This window comes from Glycine max, chromosome 8, assembly GCF_000004515.6.
Source record: "Glycine max cultivar Williams 82 chromosome 8, Glycine_max_v4.0, whole genome shotgun sequence".
NCBI classification, from domain to species: Eukaryota; Viridiplantae; Streptophyta; class Magnoliopsida; order Fabales; family Fabaceae; genus Glycine; species Glycine max.
Genome location: NC_038244.2, coordinates 6,260,028 through 6,277,831, shown reverse-complemented (window position 1 = coordinate 6,277,831; position 17,804 = coordinate 6,260,028). Strand labels below are relative to the sequence as shown.

Genomic DNA, 17,804 nt, shown 5'->3' with positions numbered 1-17,804 from the left:
TTGAAGTAGTGAAGACCTTGTTAGAAATGGATCCTGATTACTCCTATGAGACTCCACTTTATCTGCCTTCAGAAAGACAATATCAGCAAGTGGTGGCTCAGATATCAAACAAAGTGAAAGCACCGGCATATGTTGGCCCCAATAATCAGTAGCATTCATGGTATCAAACACTATAGCAATGTTTCTGGCAGCTTCTATACATATTGATCGCACTAGCAACAATGATTGTCGCATTCGCTACAGCCACGAATGCCGTATTGGGATCTTCCTCAGTTGGTATTAGAGTTATCAGTACTATTGGATTGTCCTTCTTCCTTCTCTTGTTATTTTCATGATAAATCTGCTGAATGTAATAATATTTTCATTCTTAAGATTCACCGCGAGCCCGCTTGGTTGCTTCTTCCACCTATTCCATACAGATCATCATGTTTAGCCAATCATCCTCTAGTACTTTTTACAACAGTATTATTGCAACTTCAGAGCTAGTAATAATAAGTATTCCTATCCATGACCCATGCAGTTGCATGAGTTGCGATATATATATATATATATATATATATATGAAATAAAATATTCTTATTTAATTTTTTTTATCTTTGATATTTATATGACTGGCATTACTGGGTATTTTTTTTTAGAAGAACTGGTGGGAATCAATTAAGGATATATTTGAGAGAGAAAATATTAATAGGATTTTGAAATTTTAAAACATCAATTGTTTTGTAAAAAAAATACTTCATTCTAAAATAAGTGTTGTATTTTAAAATAAAATAGTCTTTATTAGTGTTGTATTTGACTTTTCAATGTAACATTATTTTTTCTCACTAATACTTCAAAATAAGTGACACTTTAGTTTTTTAATATAATATTAATATTAAGGTTAGTTTTATAAAATTATTATTCACTTTCATTTATTTATCAATTTTTCTTTATATATATAAACAACTTTCAACAACACTTATTTTAAAACCGCGAAAGTAGTAAGCTAAAACATCAAAAGATATACAGATATAAAAAGGTAATAACTCATAAGAAATCACTTGCTCCAAAAATAAAAATAAACATTACCTTATTTGTTGCTTTGAAATGTTTTCATGACTCCTTAAAAAAAATGTTTTCATCGAAAATATATATATTACTCTTGGGTACATGAATTAAATGCTCTCTTTTTCTGCGTAATCAAGACCCAACTTTAAAATTATTGATTAAACTAAAATATTTAAGAAGGTAAGTAGTGGGCTTTGGTTAAGCTTGTTAAAATAGGGTTATTCAAGACCCAACCTTTTAAGTAGTAATGAAAATTTCAACCTGACCCGACTTATCAACAGTTGCTAGGTTGGCTTATAAGTTAATAAAAATACAAAATAAAAATATTTTTTGTCTTTAAAAAAAAGAAAGTGACATTTTTCTATAAAAAATATTCAAATGATTAAAATACAAATACAACTAATAAACGTCTCAAATAACCGTTCAAGCATCTAATATTATCATTAAAGTAATCATTTAAATGTCTCAAATACATAAATATCATTCAAATAAAAAGTCTTAACAAACCTTAGTCTTAAAATAAAAATCAATCATCCAAACATTAGTCATAGCTCAATAACATTAAAGTCTTAAAATTAAAATTACCAAATTGTGAAACCAACATACATAATTGAAATTACAAATTACTACCTTCCTTCCTTTTTATTTGTTGTTTAGGGATGTTTTTAGAAACTAAGAAATATAATATTTTTTTTATTATTCTATTAAAATAGTTATGTGATTTCTTATTTTAGTCCATTTTTTCTCACTCCACAATAAATACATGTATAAATTAATCAAAGATTAAAATACAAAATAAAGATATAATTCATAAAATAATAATTAATGTGATCTAGAACTTTTCAAACCACAAAATAAATAGAAATAATTTTTTTTCAAAATCCAACAATTATAAATGAACAAAGGGAGTACTAAACAACTAGAACATTAATTTAATTCTAAATTCCATCATCCAAATTCCAAAATGCCAATATGAAATTGTAGTTATTCATGAACAACTTTAGATCCATATGAGCTCTCAAATCTAAAACAAGTTCCTCTTTCTTGGGGTGGTGGTTGGCACTAGTGCTGCTATGTATTGTGTGTGCTAGGGTTTAGTGTGTGTGTTGTATTCTTGAGAGAGAGATTCAACTTTATGAATATTTAGGGGTAATTTTTAAAATTTATTAAATGAGGATAGTTTTTTTAATTAATTTTGGTTTAGGAACAAGTCATAAAAGTATCTACGACTTCATAACTAGAAGTTGCAAATATTTATCCGACTTCTAAATTTTTATTTTATCTTTTTATAATTATCACGAATTTTGGCTGAAGTCATGAACATTGTTTCATTTTGTTGTTCGATTTGCCAGAAATTTCTTCAAAGTATAGGCTGCTTGATGATTATATTGATTTTTTTTATTGTTCTAACACAAAAATCATAAAATATATTATGACTTATTTATTTTTGGAGGCAACACGACTCATATTTTGCCTAAAGTCATATGAGATTTCACGATTTCTAAGTTGTGTGGAATGTCATGACTTTGAAGTCATACCATCTCTTACAACTTCAATGAGAATATATAAATTAAAAAAAAAACACAAGCTAGATAAAGTTTTACAACTTTTACTTACGGAGTCATGGACATTATGACTTACCCTTAAATGATAATTAATTGAAAAAGTACCCCCATTTGGTAAATTTTTAAAATATTACCCCCTTTTGGTCAAAAGGCCAAGAGATCGAGAGAGGGAAAGACCAATGGGATAGAACGGACCAATGTTATTTTCACTACTATTACTCTACTATATTTTAGTAAATAATATTATTATATTTTTAAGTTGATCAACCTAGCTCAAAATCGTGTGATTCCCAAGCTAAGTGAATCGAGTTAAGTTTCCGCAAGTGTTATGAAATTTTAGATTTTTTGAGCTTGGCCAAGCCTAAACTCGTAATGAACTAGGTTGACTCACCATGTTAGAACTTACTTTGATACCCATAGGTTTGGCCTTCCTCCCTTGAGACCCTTTTATGTGTATATGAAAGAAAAATAAAAAATACTAATAAAATGAATAAGGAAAATAGGTTTTTGAATTAATTTTTTCTAGTAATGGGTCTTATCTCTAGTTTTACACATAGAATTAGTAAAAAAATATTTTTATCAAACCTATTATTTATTAGAAGTTAGATATTTTAATAATTGTGTAAAAAAATGGTCTCCTCTTTTATTACACTATTGTATTAATCACTAACCTCAATTTATCAACAAGCTTATTAGTTATAGTGAAACTGAACTTAGTCTCTTTAATTAAAATTGTGAGTTCTAAGTCCTTGTTAATAAAAAAAAAAGTAATTGAAAGAGAAAATTTTATTAAAAATGATTAAATAAATTATTCGACAAATATTAGTTACTGTACAAATTGATAATACTTTGTGTTAGTGACATCATTAAAAAAACCTTTTCTATTTTTTTTAAGTAATACAAGTAACTTGTAAACGCCTTTTATTTATCTAAATTTCATAATTAAAGAACATGTTAATTTGGTTTTTATATTTTCTTAATGATCTTTATTTTGCTATACTATATTTTGTTTTATTTTATTACTAAGGTCATATTCAGTAATTTCTAACTAATTTTGTTTTCTTAACTTTTATTTTTGCAATAGATTTATCAAGTAAATATTTATTTATTGGACATACTATTGAATATATTTTTTCAATCAAATTATGTTAATTTAATTTTTAATATTTTTTGTGTAAATAAAAACTAAGTATTTTATTTTATTATCATTTTGCAGTTTTTTTTAAATGATGCATTTAATATATAAAAAATAATTAAAAATATTATGCCCTTTTTAAAAAAATATATAGTAATGGTAAAATTAGAAATTTTTAGAAAAAAATAAAAGAAGAAGAATACAAATAAAATATTAAAATTGTAACATTTCCGTCCTTTAATATAATTGTAATTAGAGCGTTCAAAAAAGTTATTTTAATTAAAATATTTTAAACCGTGAGAATACACATTAATAATAAACACTCATATTTCAAATACTTATTATTTTAATAATAAATTTTTATCCACTCCTCTATTATAAATTTAAATATATAAATTTTATCTCTTAATTAGTCATCCTTGATACTTTTTAAATGTACATTTTATACAGTACCCTTTCAACCATAATTTTTTTTACTCAACCATCTCAAACTATTATTTTATATTTATTTGTATTTTTATTTTGTTAACTAACTATACCTTTTATCTATCTTATTTTGTTTCTATTTCTAAATTTAAATTTAATATTTTAAAAAGATTGTTAATGATTAAAATTTATTTTTAAAAGTGAATGATCTTTTATTGGCAAATTTTGAAATGAAAATTGTGGGGGACTCAAATTGATTGAAATCAAACCTCACCACCGCTGCTAGGTCAAGCTTCTCTGTCGGTCATTGCATCTCCAATCTCGCTTCTTCTCTCAGATTCAGATACCAATTCGGTTTCTTCCGAACCAAACTTGTAAGTTCTGATAAAAAAAATTTATTGTTTGCAACATTTACGTGGGATAAATAAAAACCCCTAACTCCTTATTATTTGATTTTGTGTATCCTCCACAGGTTTTTGAGAAATTCGGCAATTGATTTTCCATGGCCAACAATCCGTCACAGCTTCTCCCATCAGGTTTCTGATTTCATTATTATTGTTTGTTTTATTTTTGTTGGTAATGAGTGAATTCAATGTAGCATTGAAGTGTGTTGAAGAGAATATGTGATTTTGTGGTGGAAAATTGCAGAGTTGATTGACCGGTGTATAGGTTCGAAAATTTGGGTGATAATGAAGGGTGACAAGGAGCTTGTTGGTACTCTTAGAGGCTTTGATGTTTATGTCAACATGGTCCTTGAAGATGTTACTGAATAGTAAGTTATACTACCTGCACTGCCACTTGTTACTCTTCTTCTTGTTCTGTTATTGGATTTTTTGTACATCTGCCTGTTTCTCTGTAATTCTGTAAATGATGTGTCTATTGGGTAAAAGGACAATTATAAAATGGAACAGAATAGGGCCAGTCAGTTGCAAGATTTACAATCATGTATTAGGGTTTTACTCAAGAGGAAACTCCTTTAGATTGCTGTTTGGTTTTGCTTGTTAAACTTTCTGGGATGGAATTGTTTTATGAATGAATATGGTTCTCCCTGCTTTTTAAAATATCCTTCTAACTGGAGTTTTTATATTGTCATATTTCGATAGTTTATGGTTCTGTTTTATTTTTTCCCTCAACTATTTTGAAGAAAGTGTTTATATCTCTAATCTCTACTTTAAATTGGTGTTGTGTAGGAGCAATTACTGGTTCAAAGATTGTTGTATCTTCATTTTCCATTTGTGTTTTCGGAATTCCATTTAAAAAAAAAAATAGTTTTAGCAGTTTTGTCATTATGAAGTTACTGAGAAATATAAAGGCTGCAAATATAATGGTTTAACCTAGACTATGATTGAGCTGCTTTTCTTTATCAATTTCTTATATTATATTTCTGCTCTTGTGGAGCATACATAAACCTTATTTAGCTGTCCCAGTGAGCTCTTTCTTCTTGGTTTAAGAAGCCTGAAATATCTGGTGTAAATTTGTTGGAGGAACTTTGCAGCCTTTCTGATTATCAACTTAATTATTTGAAGTTGTACTTTCGGAGGACATTTTATAGTTGCCATAGCTTTTGTGTCTGGCTCTGCATGATTTGTGTTAGCCTTTTTGATTGTCTGATTTGTATATTTTTGTATGCACATACATGCGGATGCGTTGGGCATGTAATAAATTGATTTTTGTTTGCTATATTCATACAACAGTGAGATCACTGCTGAAGGGAGACGGATAACCAAGCTTGATCAGATTTTACTCAATGGAAACAACATTGCCATTGTAAGTCAATATTCAATTATTTTCTTTTTATTTGAAATCATTGGATTATTAATAAATCATTTGATTTGGCAACTTTAGAAAGAGTTGACAATAATCTAACATGAATTTCAGTTGTTCCTCGCAAGTGTTATACTGATACTAGCAATTATCTGGCTTCATGCAGTTGGTCCCTGGTGGTTCTCCTGAGTCAGAATGAACAGTGCTACTTGGTTACCAATATTAACTCACCAATGTTGCTCTAGGCACGTAATTCCTATATTTTAACGAGGATTCTGAGACCACTAGGTTTTTACTTTCTTATGTTTGTTTTTATGATATGGTTGTAGTGTAATGCTTATTCAACTTTTACCATCATGTTGAACTGTGGATTGTCCAGTGTAACAAGTAATGCTACTAATTATGGCAATTAATTTTGTGCGCCTTTATATACTTGTTCTTACCTGTTCTTACCTCCGTTTCTATCAGCTTTCACTCTGTATGAACTGATTGAGTCAATTATACACAGCCAGCTATCTTTTTCGTGCTGTAAACAGGTTGTTTAATATATACACACACTAAATAGTGTTATTTTATATAAAATTAGGATGTACATATTTCTTAATTCATTATCTATTTATAGCTGCATTTTATTATTTTCCAATCAATTTTGGCTAACTTTTGAATTAAAAATCGTTATATTTTTGTGTAACTTCTTTGAATTCTTCATTTCTTCAATAGTAAAAAATAACTGACCAAAAAAAAAAAAAAAGATTACTGGTGTTTTCATTGAGACGAAAAAAAAGACCAATAGGCTAAAAGTATAATGTACTGAATTAGTGAAACCGTTAATGTAAGAAAAGAAAATTATCATTAGGTCAGTGTTGATAAAGTGAAGCCAATGAGAATGTTGACTTTTAAAGGGATTGACAATTTTGTGAATCGTATGTTGAGTAGAATAAGTAATTTAATATAGTACTTAATCCATGAGACTAATCTTTTGGATTGACGTTTCCTCTTTTGAAAGTCGTAACAAATGTGAGCGTTAGTCGGCAAGATAACAAGCTTTCACGCACTTCTCCAAACCACAGAAAAAGAACCAAGAGATATAATAATATCCTGCGGGAAGGAAAAATGCTAAAAGTAGTGAACAATTTTTTCTTTAATATTTGATTTGATTAAAATGTAACATTTTTTTTGTAGGGAACTAAGCTGTAACGATTTACATGTATGACCTACCTTTGTATGCTGTTGAAATATTAAAAGAATAAGAAACGAGGGTAAAATAATAGAAAAAAAGAACTACACAATGTTGCAAGGCATAGTAAAGTTGAAATATCACCTAGAATTCATCAAAGTATAAGGAAAGATTGCTTCCATGATCAAACCCCCGTTCAAATGGAAAAAAGGAGTAACTGGGTGATGAGGCATGGAACTTGCAGCATACTTTCAGCAGCCATGTCGCATTTAATATTTTTTTTTATTAAATTTATTCCCAATCTGAGATGTTCTTGAATGGCTGGTATGCTCAGTTAAAAATTGAACAATTGCACAGGGAAGGCCTTCTTTGCTCAATTAAGCACCTTTTGCTGCCTTTGCTCTAGCCACAGACTTTAGGTAGAGCTCCTCATATTGTGCTGATGATGTTTCCCAGCTGAAATCTATGTTCATGTCCTTCTGAACAAGTTGCTTCCAACCCTCAGGATTGTTGTTGAAGAGATTAAATGCCCGTACCAGAGCACCGTTTAATCCCTGTCAAAATTGTATCATTAGAGTTGACCAGAACAATGAACAGCATAAAATAATGTTTCTCTAGTAAATGAGAATGCTGAAAGTTAGGGTTAGAGTTAAAACAGGTGAAGTGAAATCAATGGTGACATGATTTGTATAATCGACTATATTCTAAATAACATGCCAGCATCTGTGATGTAGGACTGTAATAACATGTGATATTTTACTGTTTGATACCTGTTCATCGGCATTCACGAATGTAAACCCATTTCGAAACTGTGAAGGTATTGTATCATCATCAACATCAAAAACACTACAAAATGAGACATAACTTAGTTATTCTTTGGAAAATAAGAATTATGCTTGCTTTCATGCCAATATCATGCATGCTATGTTAACCTGTCGTTTAGGCCACCAGTTTTTCTGACAATAGGTATGGCGCCATATCTCATTGATATCATCTGCAGGGAAAGAATCGAGCATATATTTGCTTTAATCATAGTATTCTATAAAGTCAATTTCTGCAGATTTCTCAATATTTGAAATGCATGAACATCCATTTTGACCATTACCTGTGTTAGGCCACAAGGTTCAAAGATTGATGGAATGATGAACATGTCGGACGCCGCATAAATGGCATGGGAGAGAGATTCATCATACTTCAATATCAACCTTATGTGATCATGATTCTGAAAGTGGTTGGCAATTCCCTCAAATTCTTTCTAGAGAAGAGAAAAGTGGCAATCAGTTGACAAAAAATAGGGGAATGAATTAGCATGTCAAAGAAAAATTAAATTTCAACCTTAACAGCCTATATCTAAAACTTATTTTCTTAAAAAAAGAATTCAATAATCTTCCTTTTCAAATAATTTGGCTTTCTCTCACCCACATTAATCAATAACAACATATATGAGTGTTATAAGTAAGTTCTCTCTAAAACCATTCAAGCCTAAGTTATGTATGTTTATGATCCAAGTATGCTACGACTTAGATCACAGTACAGGTCAATGTATGCCAAATTCGAAACTGTAGGAATGGGTTGCAACATGATGATTTCCAACTTCACATTTAATTATATTCTGTCATATATAATCCTATCCCATGATTTGATATTAGATATAGTTACAGAGTTATTCCAGAAGAAATGGCAATCCCAATGACATCTGATGCAAAAAATTCATAAAAATTGGTATATGCGACATTGGCATTAGCTTGATGACATGGTCAATTTAATTAAGCATTCAGTGTATGAATTGTACTGTATCAATATTATAAATATTAGAGGATGAAAAGCAAATAGATCATTTTATCTGCTGTATGTCATGAATTAAACCGTGGTCAAGGCACTAGCTCAAGGTTTCAATCATAGTCTAATCGGTATTAATAAAGTAATAATAATTAAATAATCCATAAATTAATACTAAAGAAACATAATATCATAACTTTATAACACTTACGTTTAAAAATAAAACACCATTTTATAGGTTGTTAACATTCACAGTACTGACAAAAGTCTAAGTCAAATATATCATAATACTTAGGTCTAAGTTTCAATAATACACAATAATGTCCATTAACAATAAAAAATTTACATCTAGAAAAATAAATGACAAATACTTAAAATTTATCTTTCATTTTTTAAGAAAAAAATCAAAACAATCTCATATTAACCATTTTTCATTGGCCCACTGTGAACAATTTTTTTGCTGGTTTTCCAGTCCTTTGACCAATTTTTCTCAAGTTCGGAATTGTAGTTTATTTGGACCAAACTAAACTGGTTCATTGGTTATCCGGTCGGACTAGCAAGTCTAATCTTCAGAACACAGAGTAATACAAATTAATCTGCAATTATAAAATATCTTTTAGGTACATCCATTGGAATAATAAATAGTAATGCATTTCATGGAGATTTTACATTACCTAGAGTTATAACCAATGTAGTCTTTATAAAACTTAGGCAGTCCTCGCCTTACAAACCAATTTTGTGAGGTTGAGTTAGGCTTTAATTCCAAATTCTAAGACAGTATTAGGACTTATCTAAGATATAAGCCAAACAATAAAAATATGAATAACATTGCTACCTGTCTCTCCTTTTTGTTTTGTTTCCCCAACACTGGGTCAACTGAGATTATTTCATTTCACTGAAACATATGCCTATTGTAAAATCTATTTTCTTTTTTTGTTGAGAATAAATTCCACCTATATTGCATGTGAGTTGGCATTGTTTGATCTGTCTCCTTTCTTAAAACAATATAATACCTATAAATTTCAGCCACAAGGAAAGAAAATACGACCTGAATGTGTGGCACGGGACTGGAACCCAGTAGAACAAATTGTCCTCCCAATTCCAATGTTAGGTATATTGCATGTCTAATAAGATGAACACCTTTTTGTGGAACCAATCTTGTTATACAGCCAACCTATCAAAGAAGAGAATAGAAAAATTGAATCAATAAAGCATCTTCAATTCTAAGAATAAGTCATAAATTATAATAATTAAATGAGTAATAGATAATTTGAAATTTCAATATAAAGAGCATTCATTCTCCATATGCTGAAAGATACCGACAAAGCAAGCATAAAATGACACCATAAAGAATAAAGGCAGGTACAGAAACCGTATTTCTACTGAAGATAAATTAACCATTCCTCTCAACTGTAAATCACTGAATAATTTTTATAGATAGATTTCACAAGATAAAGCTATTTGAAAGAGTCTTGGTATATTCATCTCAAATGTTACATAAAGCACACAAGTGCAGTTAGCCTTAGACTTATCATTCTGGAAAATAAGGAAAATTAAAAGATGAACTAATGAAGTAGGAATCTTTAAGACTAGTGACTGATAGAAAATGTTTTCAATTTCAAGAGAGAGAGAGAGGAGAAGAGCTAGGTTCTATAAATAAATTCTTTAAATTTAGCATATATATATTTACCAAAGGTCTCCTAACATCTGTAGATGAAAGACCTAGGTTCCTTCCCAAGGCTTGCTTATTCTCTGCTTTTCCTTGAAGATCGGTTGCATTGTACTGGACTGGAAGAAATGCATCGGTGGCAGGATTCCATGCATCAGTATCAATACCATTAATAATACCAATTAACTTTTTGGAGTGGACAGAGAGTGTTGAATGGAGACCACGTCCTCCCTGCATTTTGTACAATAATATCATTCATTGGAACAACTTTTTAAGATTGAAAAGTTAGGAAGAGTGCTTGAGCAATAGTTTAAAGTTTAAGAACATTGAGAATGAATTGTATGTGTCTCCATTATTTTTTAGTATGTAGATAACCAGCCAAATCAAAAAATCAACTGCAAATAATTTCTAAGCAATGCCAATTTGCAAATCAAATAAGATATCTTCTTTCTTTCATATACATGTGACAATATCAAATTCCAAATAATGACACAAAGACATAGGCAAGAATCCTTTATTATTATTAGAAGCAGAGCCCTTTATATTCTTGTCAAGAACCAAATCTTTGGAAAGCTTACGTTGTTAGGTGGAGCATGCGAATGGTTTTAAATATAAACTCTCATTTGAAAGCCATTTGGGCTTGAAACATGAACAAAGCACAAGCCCCCTCAACCCTGTACAGTTTTTTTTTTATTAAAAGAAAAAATAAGAAAAAGTACTGAACTATTGTTTGATTGGAAAGATAGAAGCAGCAAAAATCAAATTCTTAACCACTTGCTCATAAAGACACAAATACCATGTCAAGGACCAACTCTCCTAAAAACCTTTACACGGAGGCATCTGAATGGTTTATATCTCTAACAATCCAACTCAGTTCTACGTAGAAAGGAGAATAAAATAGACAGTTATAAATGTTATTCCTATTTGGTCTAATGCTTCTGCCAATATGTGTTATTGCCTTATAATCCATATTAATTAATTAAAGAAAAGGATATTTTGATAAACCAGAAAATACATAATATGCACAAGAACAAGAAATAAACCATACCTCTTCAGTTCTCACTTCTTGGGCGTAAGTAGGTGAAACTGTTGTCACAATGTTTGAGAAAACAATTCCACCCTGACCATTGGAAGGAAAAACTATTGCTTATATTTGCTGATGATATATAATATGATAGATAATAACTTTATTACCATACCTTGACAGAATTAACTCTATCATGTGATGAGTTGTCCTGCATTCTATCTTTTCTGTTTAGACGGTGGCTTTCAAGACCACATGATTCTAACTCTGAAGCTGCTGCAGTTCCTTGATACTCAAAGTTGTGGCATGTAAAGCATATCCTAGCTGAATTTAATCCTTTTTTTGGGGCAAATATTTCCCAGTACAGAGGAGCCTAGCAAAGAAACACAAAATGCAATTTTATAAGTTACTCAGAGAGCAAAAATTTGCTAGAAAGAATTAGATAGCTCATACAATGAATGCTGTCTGCCAATCATGGCAATGAATGATATCTGGCTTCTTGCCAGCTCGAAGAAGAAACTCAAGAGCTGCACGGCTAAAAAATGAAAATCGTCTGAAATCATCACGCTCGCCATAAAATTCTCCTCTCCAGAAGAACTTATCAGGATGATGGGGCTCAATGAAATAAACAGGAAGGCCTGCATAGTCAATGCGAAGTTACTAAACCATATAAAGACACTCAACTAAAATGGAAATATTTAATTGTTGACCTTCAACAGTGCCAACCCAGATTTTATTTTTGTATAATTGACGATCAAAGTATGAATCTATCAGCACATCCAAAGCCTGAAAGAATAATCCAACTATTATGGTAGTGCAAGATACCAAGTACCATGACTGGATCCACATGTTTGATTCTTAGTAAAATAGCATACCCGTAAGTCACAGACACGGTCATATTGCATACAATCATATTTGGGAAGCACAATTTCAACAAGGTGTCCTTTCTTTTGCAGTGCTTTACCTAGACCACTGACAACATCCCCCAAACCACCAACCTGTCACAGAATCAACTTAAATGTTAGTATGTAATGCAAAAAACAGATTAGCTGAAACCAGAAGATCTGGCATCATCCTAGGAGAAACAAAATGGAAAGGTATAAAATGAAATAATCAAACAGAGAGCTTCTTAATCATGCTAAATTTGAGTTAGAGGGAATACTATTACAGATTCCATCAGGACAAAAACTCTACTGCTGCCAAAACAACTAGCCCATCTGAGAATAAATGCAGCAATAGAACTAATATCTTGGACTGACAGGATAATCAGGATGTTATGACATGATATTATGACATTTAGGAATCAATAATTCAGGAACTAATATCTTGGGCTGACAGGATAGTCAAAGATGCTTCATGCACTGAAAATATAGCACCACTTCTACAGATACAAATCAAGTATCTACAAGGAAAACTCTGCATACTAACAAGGAAATACAAATGTCAGATAATCACATACGGCTACCTATGCACTCAAAGCAGCATACATATTTCAAATAGATCAAGATACTTAAATGTTAAGAGCTTAAACATCCATGGAGCAAAAAATAAAAAGGTACAGGTTAAGATAGAATGAGTTCACAAGAATAAAACATAGGGATAAGATGAAATGAGTTAACAAGAATAAAGCATAGGGATACAATGAGTGCACCTTAGCTACTGGTGCCATCTCTGCTGCAATATGAATCACATGTAATCCAGGACTAAAGATAAAAAATAAAGGATACATAAGACAGTGAAAGATATACAAATTGCAATTTAGCATTAAAAATTAATACCTTGTTGCAGATGATAAAAGCCCAAGAAACGCAGAAATAGCCTCCTGTTCACTCTGTTTTTTGCAAGCTATATATGTATCAATAATACGCCTGTCTCTCTTCCACACCTTTTCCCGCAAAAGACTTGCATCATCTACTGATATTTTCTTTTCTAGTTTCCAACCATCAATTAGAAGTAACAGTTGACTCCAAAATTCCCATGGCATATCTTCCACCGGTTCTTCTAAATTCCCTTTCTTGCTTTCTTCTTTCAGAGTATCAAGTGTATCTTGAAATTCCTTCACTGACTGCTGATATAGCTGAACATAAGAATTTATCTCTTCATCTGTTTTTTGAAGACGGTCCTCCAATAGTTTTAACTTTTGTTGCATTAGTTCACTATATTTTTGCAGTTTATCAGATGATAGCTTATAGATATTAGCTTCTTCAAGAGATTCTTCCAATTTATCAACCTTCCTTCGAAGATCCTGGTTTTGTTGCAGCACAATAACAGCTTGATCAGCTTGTTTGGTTGCTTTATCTAGCAATGATTGCAAATTTTCAACCTTATCCCACAAATCCTTGTATTCAACTGTAAGCGTAGAAATTTTTGATACATCATCCTGAGAGATTGATAGTTTCGATTCCAAGTCTTTTAGGGCTGATTCCAAAGAGGACCGTTCCTTTTCCAATGCCACCAAACGTTCATCATTATTCTTGGTATCACTAAGCTGTGTTTTAAATGATTCTATAGTATTCTTCAAAGAGGCATTTTCTGCTCTTAATGAATTAAGCTCCTCAGTTAGGGAATGAATGCTATCATTATGACTTAGAGGGTTTGCATCACTCAAACCTCCATTTTGAAGGTCATGCAATTCAGAATATTTTCCTTCAGTACTTTCCTTTTGGGCCAACTCATTACGCAGTTTCTCTAACTGCCCCTCCAAGAGCTCCACATGTATCTTTTCCTGGTTGGCAACTTTAATCTGTGCATCAGTCTCAGCCAACCTCGTCTCTAAGACATTAATTTCTCCTTGCAATGCTTCCTTTTCTGCAAGAATCTTTTCAAGATCTTCAAGTGAACGAACTCTAGCCTCGTTTAAAAGAAGAATGTCTGCATGAAGAATATAAAATTCTTAATAATAATAGGTAACACAATATTGAACAAAAAATACGGATATTTGAAAAAGAAATTGGTTAGTATTCCAGAAAGATATCTTACTTTTCTCTGCATTTTTTATCATTCCCAGCAAATCCTCAAGTTGCCTACCAGATAACTGTTCAGCCTGCTCTGCTCCATTTATGTTTATGGCCTATTTCATAATTAAATGATTAGTTGTGACTTGTAATAAAAAAAGTAGTTTTAACCTCTCCAATTTTCCTTGCTAAGTATGTCCATGTAACAAAATGACTGGTCTATCCAGCCTATTATACTGAGAAGACCATGCAACAAAATTTGCAGTGAGTAATGTGTGTTACTAAAGGACTCATGTTTGACATTTTGCACATCATATTGTAATATTAAGATAGAAAAGAAATACATAGGTCCACGTCTAACAAGGAAAAAATGGTTGAGATTCATGATATGGGTACCCTATAGTGATGATTTGTGTACAAGACTACATTTATCAATTCTTTATTCTTTTTCCTAATCATTCAAGTAGCAAAATTTGGAGTTTGGATTCTTCAGGCAAGCTTTCTTGTAAGTCCTTTTTTTCAGTTTCAAATGTCATCCCTCAATCATCAATGTTCCCTTCTTGAGAAACCTATATGGACTAAAACTTCCTCCAACCAAACATCTAGTCTTCCATTTTGTTAATTTATCATCGCTGTTTCTTAGGTATATCACTCTGCTCTCTTCCCTGATATTTATTTTCTATGCATGCATTGTAAAAATTCAGATACTAACCTTTCCTTTAGAAAGTGGAACAATCTAGTTGAAGAAGTTCAAAGAAAACATTCAAGGAGGCTAAATTTCTGTACCACTGTTAATAACTTCAGAACATTTGATTAGAGAGAAATTCTATCATATCATCGATTAACACATCTCTGATTCTCCTTCCTAATGTATTTTCTTTTTCTTTAGAAAAATCATGCATAGAAAGGAGAAGATACCAAAGGCGCGGTTGCGTCATTCAAATTCTCCACAGAATCATCGTTGTTCAACGAAACCTCGGCAGCATCGTCTTCTTCATCTTGATTCTGACGGAGACCTCCCTCTGCGGAAGGCTTGATCTGTTGTCTCTTATGCTGTGAACTGCCACATACAATAATGCAACTACGCATTGAATTTCAAACCTTCAATTCCAACAAAGCGTGGAGTAAGATTAAGAGAGGACGATTATCAAACCTGAAGGTGGCGCGGTGTCGCATTTCGCAAGAAGCTGGAAACGAAACTCGCACTACCCTATTTCTGCCGTTGTGGTGGTTAACGCAGTTGAAACCGCTCAGGTTCCAGCACATGAAGCACGTTCTCAGCTTCGACGCCATTTCTCATTCAAATCAAATTGATCAACCAAACACTGCGTTAGCGCAAATAGAAGAAAAAGAAGAAGAAAGAAGAACAAGAAAGAGGAGTAACGGTTTCTTGTTCGAGTTTTTCAGTTCAGTTGTTTTGGTTTGGCCTTAGCGCAAATAAAAGGAAGGAAATGCCTCCTGAGACCTGGATTCTCTGCTTTTCAGGCGTTCACAGTCAGAAAATAAGAACCGTTGGATTAAATCTAACGGATGAGATCTCGAATTCGTGCTTGTCGGGTCTTTATGAACGGTCTTGATTGATTGAGGGCGTGAATACATGGAATTGCGAAGTGCAGGGAATCTTGGTTATCCGAAGGGAAAGGTGCTGATGCCTGATGGTGTAGGGTAGTTGTTTGCCACGTCATTTGAGTCAACCCCAGTTATGAAGCAATGTTTGAATTTGAAGCAACTCAGACCTAAATTAAATAATTAATTAGTTATTAGTATTAGTTTTATTACATTGGGGAATGCTTCTAGCTAGATCCACTCTCCTTTGCTTTTCCCACGGATAAAGATAATTGAGGTACTTAATTATTCCATTAATTAAACTAGTATCATATCATGCGTTATTAATTTGCGGCCAAGAAATGTTCTAGAACTTATTGTAGCATGACTCTTCATTATTAACCGTAAACGTCAAATGAATCGTCAAATCTATTTTCAAAGTTTGACATGATTATAAAGATTAAGGAACTTTTCTTTTTCTTTTTCTTAATGTAGGACGATAAAAGGAAGTTGATTTGAAAAGCAAGGAACTCATTTTTATTTTATTTTATGATGACTTGTAATTTATTTATATATTTATAAAATTTGTTCAGCATTTTATCATGTGTTGGCTGTTGTATGCTGGACAATAAAAAGAAATCATTTTTGTTTGTTTCTTTTTTATAAATTCTTTGATTATATTTTTTTTAATCCGTGCTCGGTGTCAGACCTAGTATTCGAAAAAAAAAGTAAAACTTTGAATTTTAGGGCGAGTGAATAAAAAAACTATATTGTAATTTAACTTAACTTTTTACCCCTATTACTACTACATTGTTTGGTGGATAACATTTTTTTTTAAAAAAAAGTTTCACATTTCTTTTGTTTACTTTTCAATTAAAAGAGGTTAGTATATATATGTAAGAAGAATACATAAGACCTAATATTTATATACTTTAATGAGAGGAGAATATCACAATATTCTATTTTCTCTCCTGTTAAGTTAATCATCTTTTTTATTTTATTTTTATTTTAACTCTTCCGTTTAATAGGAAAAAGATATTTTAATTAATCTGAATTTTGATCAATAATTATTTTCGTCAAAAATTAAACTTGAATAATATAAAAAAATTCAATCTTAATTCACCAAACTAATCTTTTGAGTTTATTTACTTAATTAAGTTAGTCATATATTTATCATGTATAATTTTTCATATAATAAAACAAATTTATATAAAAGATATATTTTTGAATGAGCCTTGAGGTTGGTTGACTCGGGCATAACTACTTTCTTAGGCAATCTATAAAATGCAACTTAATGGGTTTAAGAAATTTAACTCTTTAATTACATGCGTGAACTATCCTAATAACAATTTGTTTCGAGTACATAGAGTCGTAGAGATAAGTTGTGTGTGATATTGATGTTTCTTTTTCTTGTTTTAGGATGGTGAGATGTTGATGTTAGCTAAGATATTAACTTGTAAGAAAAACACATAATTAAAAAATATCTATATATGGTGGAGTCCAGATTCAGTCTTGTATCGTATGGTAGTGATTAAAGAAAGTATTTTATCGAATGGTAGCCTATTCATTATTATAGGTCAAATATATAGCTTCTTATTTATTTATTATCATTAATTATTAATATATACCAATTAACTTATTGCCGTTAAAAAAACATCAATTAACTTATTTATTTCATTGCAATTTTAAATTTAAATGAAAAATTTAAATATATTCTAA

The 17,804-nt window shown here is 31.1% G+C and overlaps 2 protein-coding genes across 4 annotated transcripts; one reads left to right on the top strand and one right to left on the bottom strand.

The window, feature by feature from the left end:
• Positions 1-4,385: 4,385 nt before the first annotated feature.
• Positions 4,386-6,365, top strand: LOC100306359 (sm-like protein LSM5). Of its 2 annotated transcripts, none has more exons than XM_014778748.2 (5): positions 4,386-4,547; positions 4,646-4,709; positions 4,822-4,945; positions 5,868-5,940; positions 6,052-6,365. In XM_014778748.2, the coding sequence occupies exons 2-5, from the start codon at positions 4,676-4,678 to the stop codon at positions 6,124-6,126; spliced, it is 306 nt and encodes a 101-aa protein (XP_014634234.1). In that variant the 5' UTR covers positions 4,386-4,547; positions 4,646-4,675; the 3' UTR covers positions 6,127-6,365. The 2 variants fall into 2 exon arrangements, with proteins under 2 accessions (XP_014634234.1, XP_003531086.1); XM_003531038.5 differs by having other exon boundaries at positions 4,387-4,547; positions 6,104-6,365.
• LOC100804775 (probable starch synthase 4, chloroplastic/amyloplastic) lies at positions 6,247-16,293 on the bottom strand. 2 transcript variants are annotated; one of them, XM_003531032.5, is made up of 16 exons: positions 15,694-16,290; positions 15,459-15,600; positions 14,566-14,656; positions 13,365-14,457; positions 13,238-13,289; positions 12,462-12,584; positions 12,297-12,372; positions 12,040-12,224; positions 11,762-11,959; positions 11,611-11,682; positions 10,584-10,793; positions 9,942-10,067; positions 8,220-8,369; positions 8,047-8,108; positions 7,885-7,960; positions 6,247-7,668 (listed from the first exon to the last, which is right to left on the bottom strand). In XM_003531032.5, exons 1-16 carry the CDS (start codon positions 15,831-15,833, stop codon positions 7,492-7,494), a joined length of 2,973 nt encoding a protein of 990 aa, XP_003531080.2. In that variant the 5' UTR covers positions 15,834-16,290; the 3' UTR covers positions 6,247-7,491. The 2 variants fall into 2 exon arrangements, with proteins under 2 accessions (XP_003531080.2, XP_014634233.1); XM_014778747.3 differs by lacking the exon at positions 11,611-11,682 and having other exon boundaries at positions 15,694-16,293.
• Between the last annotated feature and the right edge of the window lie 1,511 nt (positions 16,294-17,804).

What these genes read in the sequence shown, in the direction of transcription:
- LOC100306359 (XM_014778748.2), top strand. Translation starts at nt 4,676, where the DNA reads ATGGCCAACAATCCGTCACAGCTTCTCCCATCAG. An exon ending in GTCACAGCTTCTCCCATCAG is followed by an intron (nt 4,710 to 4,821) that starts GTTTCTGATTTC and finishes GGAAAATTGCAG; the next exon opens with AGTTGATTGACCGGTGTATA. An exon ending in ATGGAAACAACATTGCCATT is followed by an intron (nt 5,941 to 6,051) that starts GTAAGTCAATAT and finishes CATGAATTTCAG; the next exon opens with TTGTTCCTCGCAAGTGTTAT.
- LOC100804775 (XM_003531032.5), bottom strand. Translation starts at nt 15,833, where the DNA reads ATGGCGTCGAAGCTGAGAACGTGCTTCATGTGCTGGAACCTGAGCGGT. An exon ending in GATAAAAAATGCAGAGAAAA is followed by an intron (nt 14,458 to 14,565) that starts GTAAGATATCTT and finishes TTCTTCATGCAG; the next exon opens with ACATTCTTCTTTTAAACGAG. An exon ending in AACCTTGTGGCCTAACACAG is followed by an intron (nt 8,109 to 8,219) that starts GTAATGGTCAAA and finishes CTTTCCCTGCAG; the next exon opens with ATGATATCAATGAGATATGG.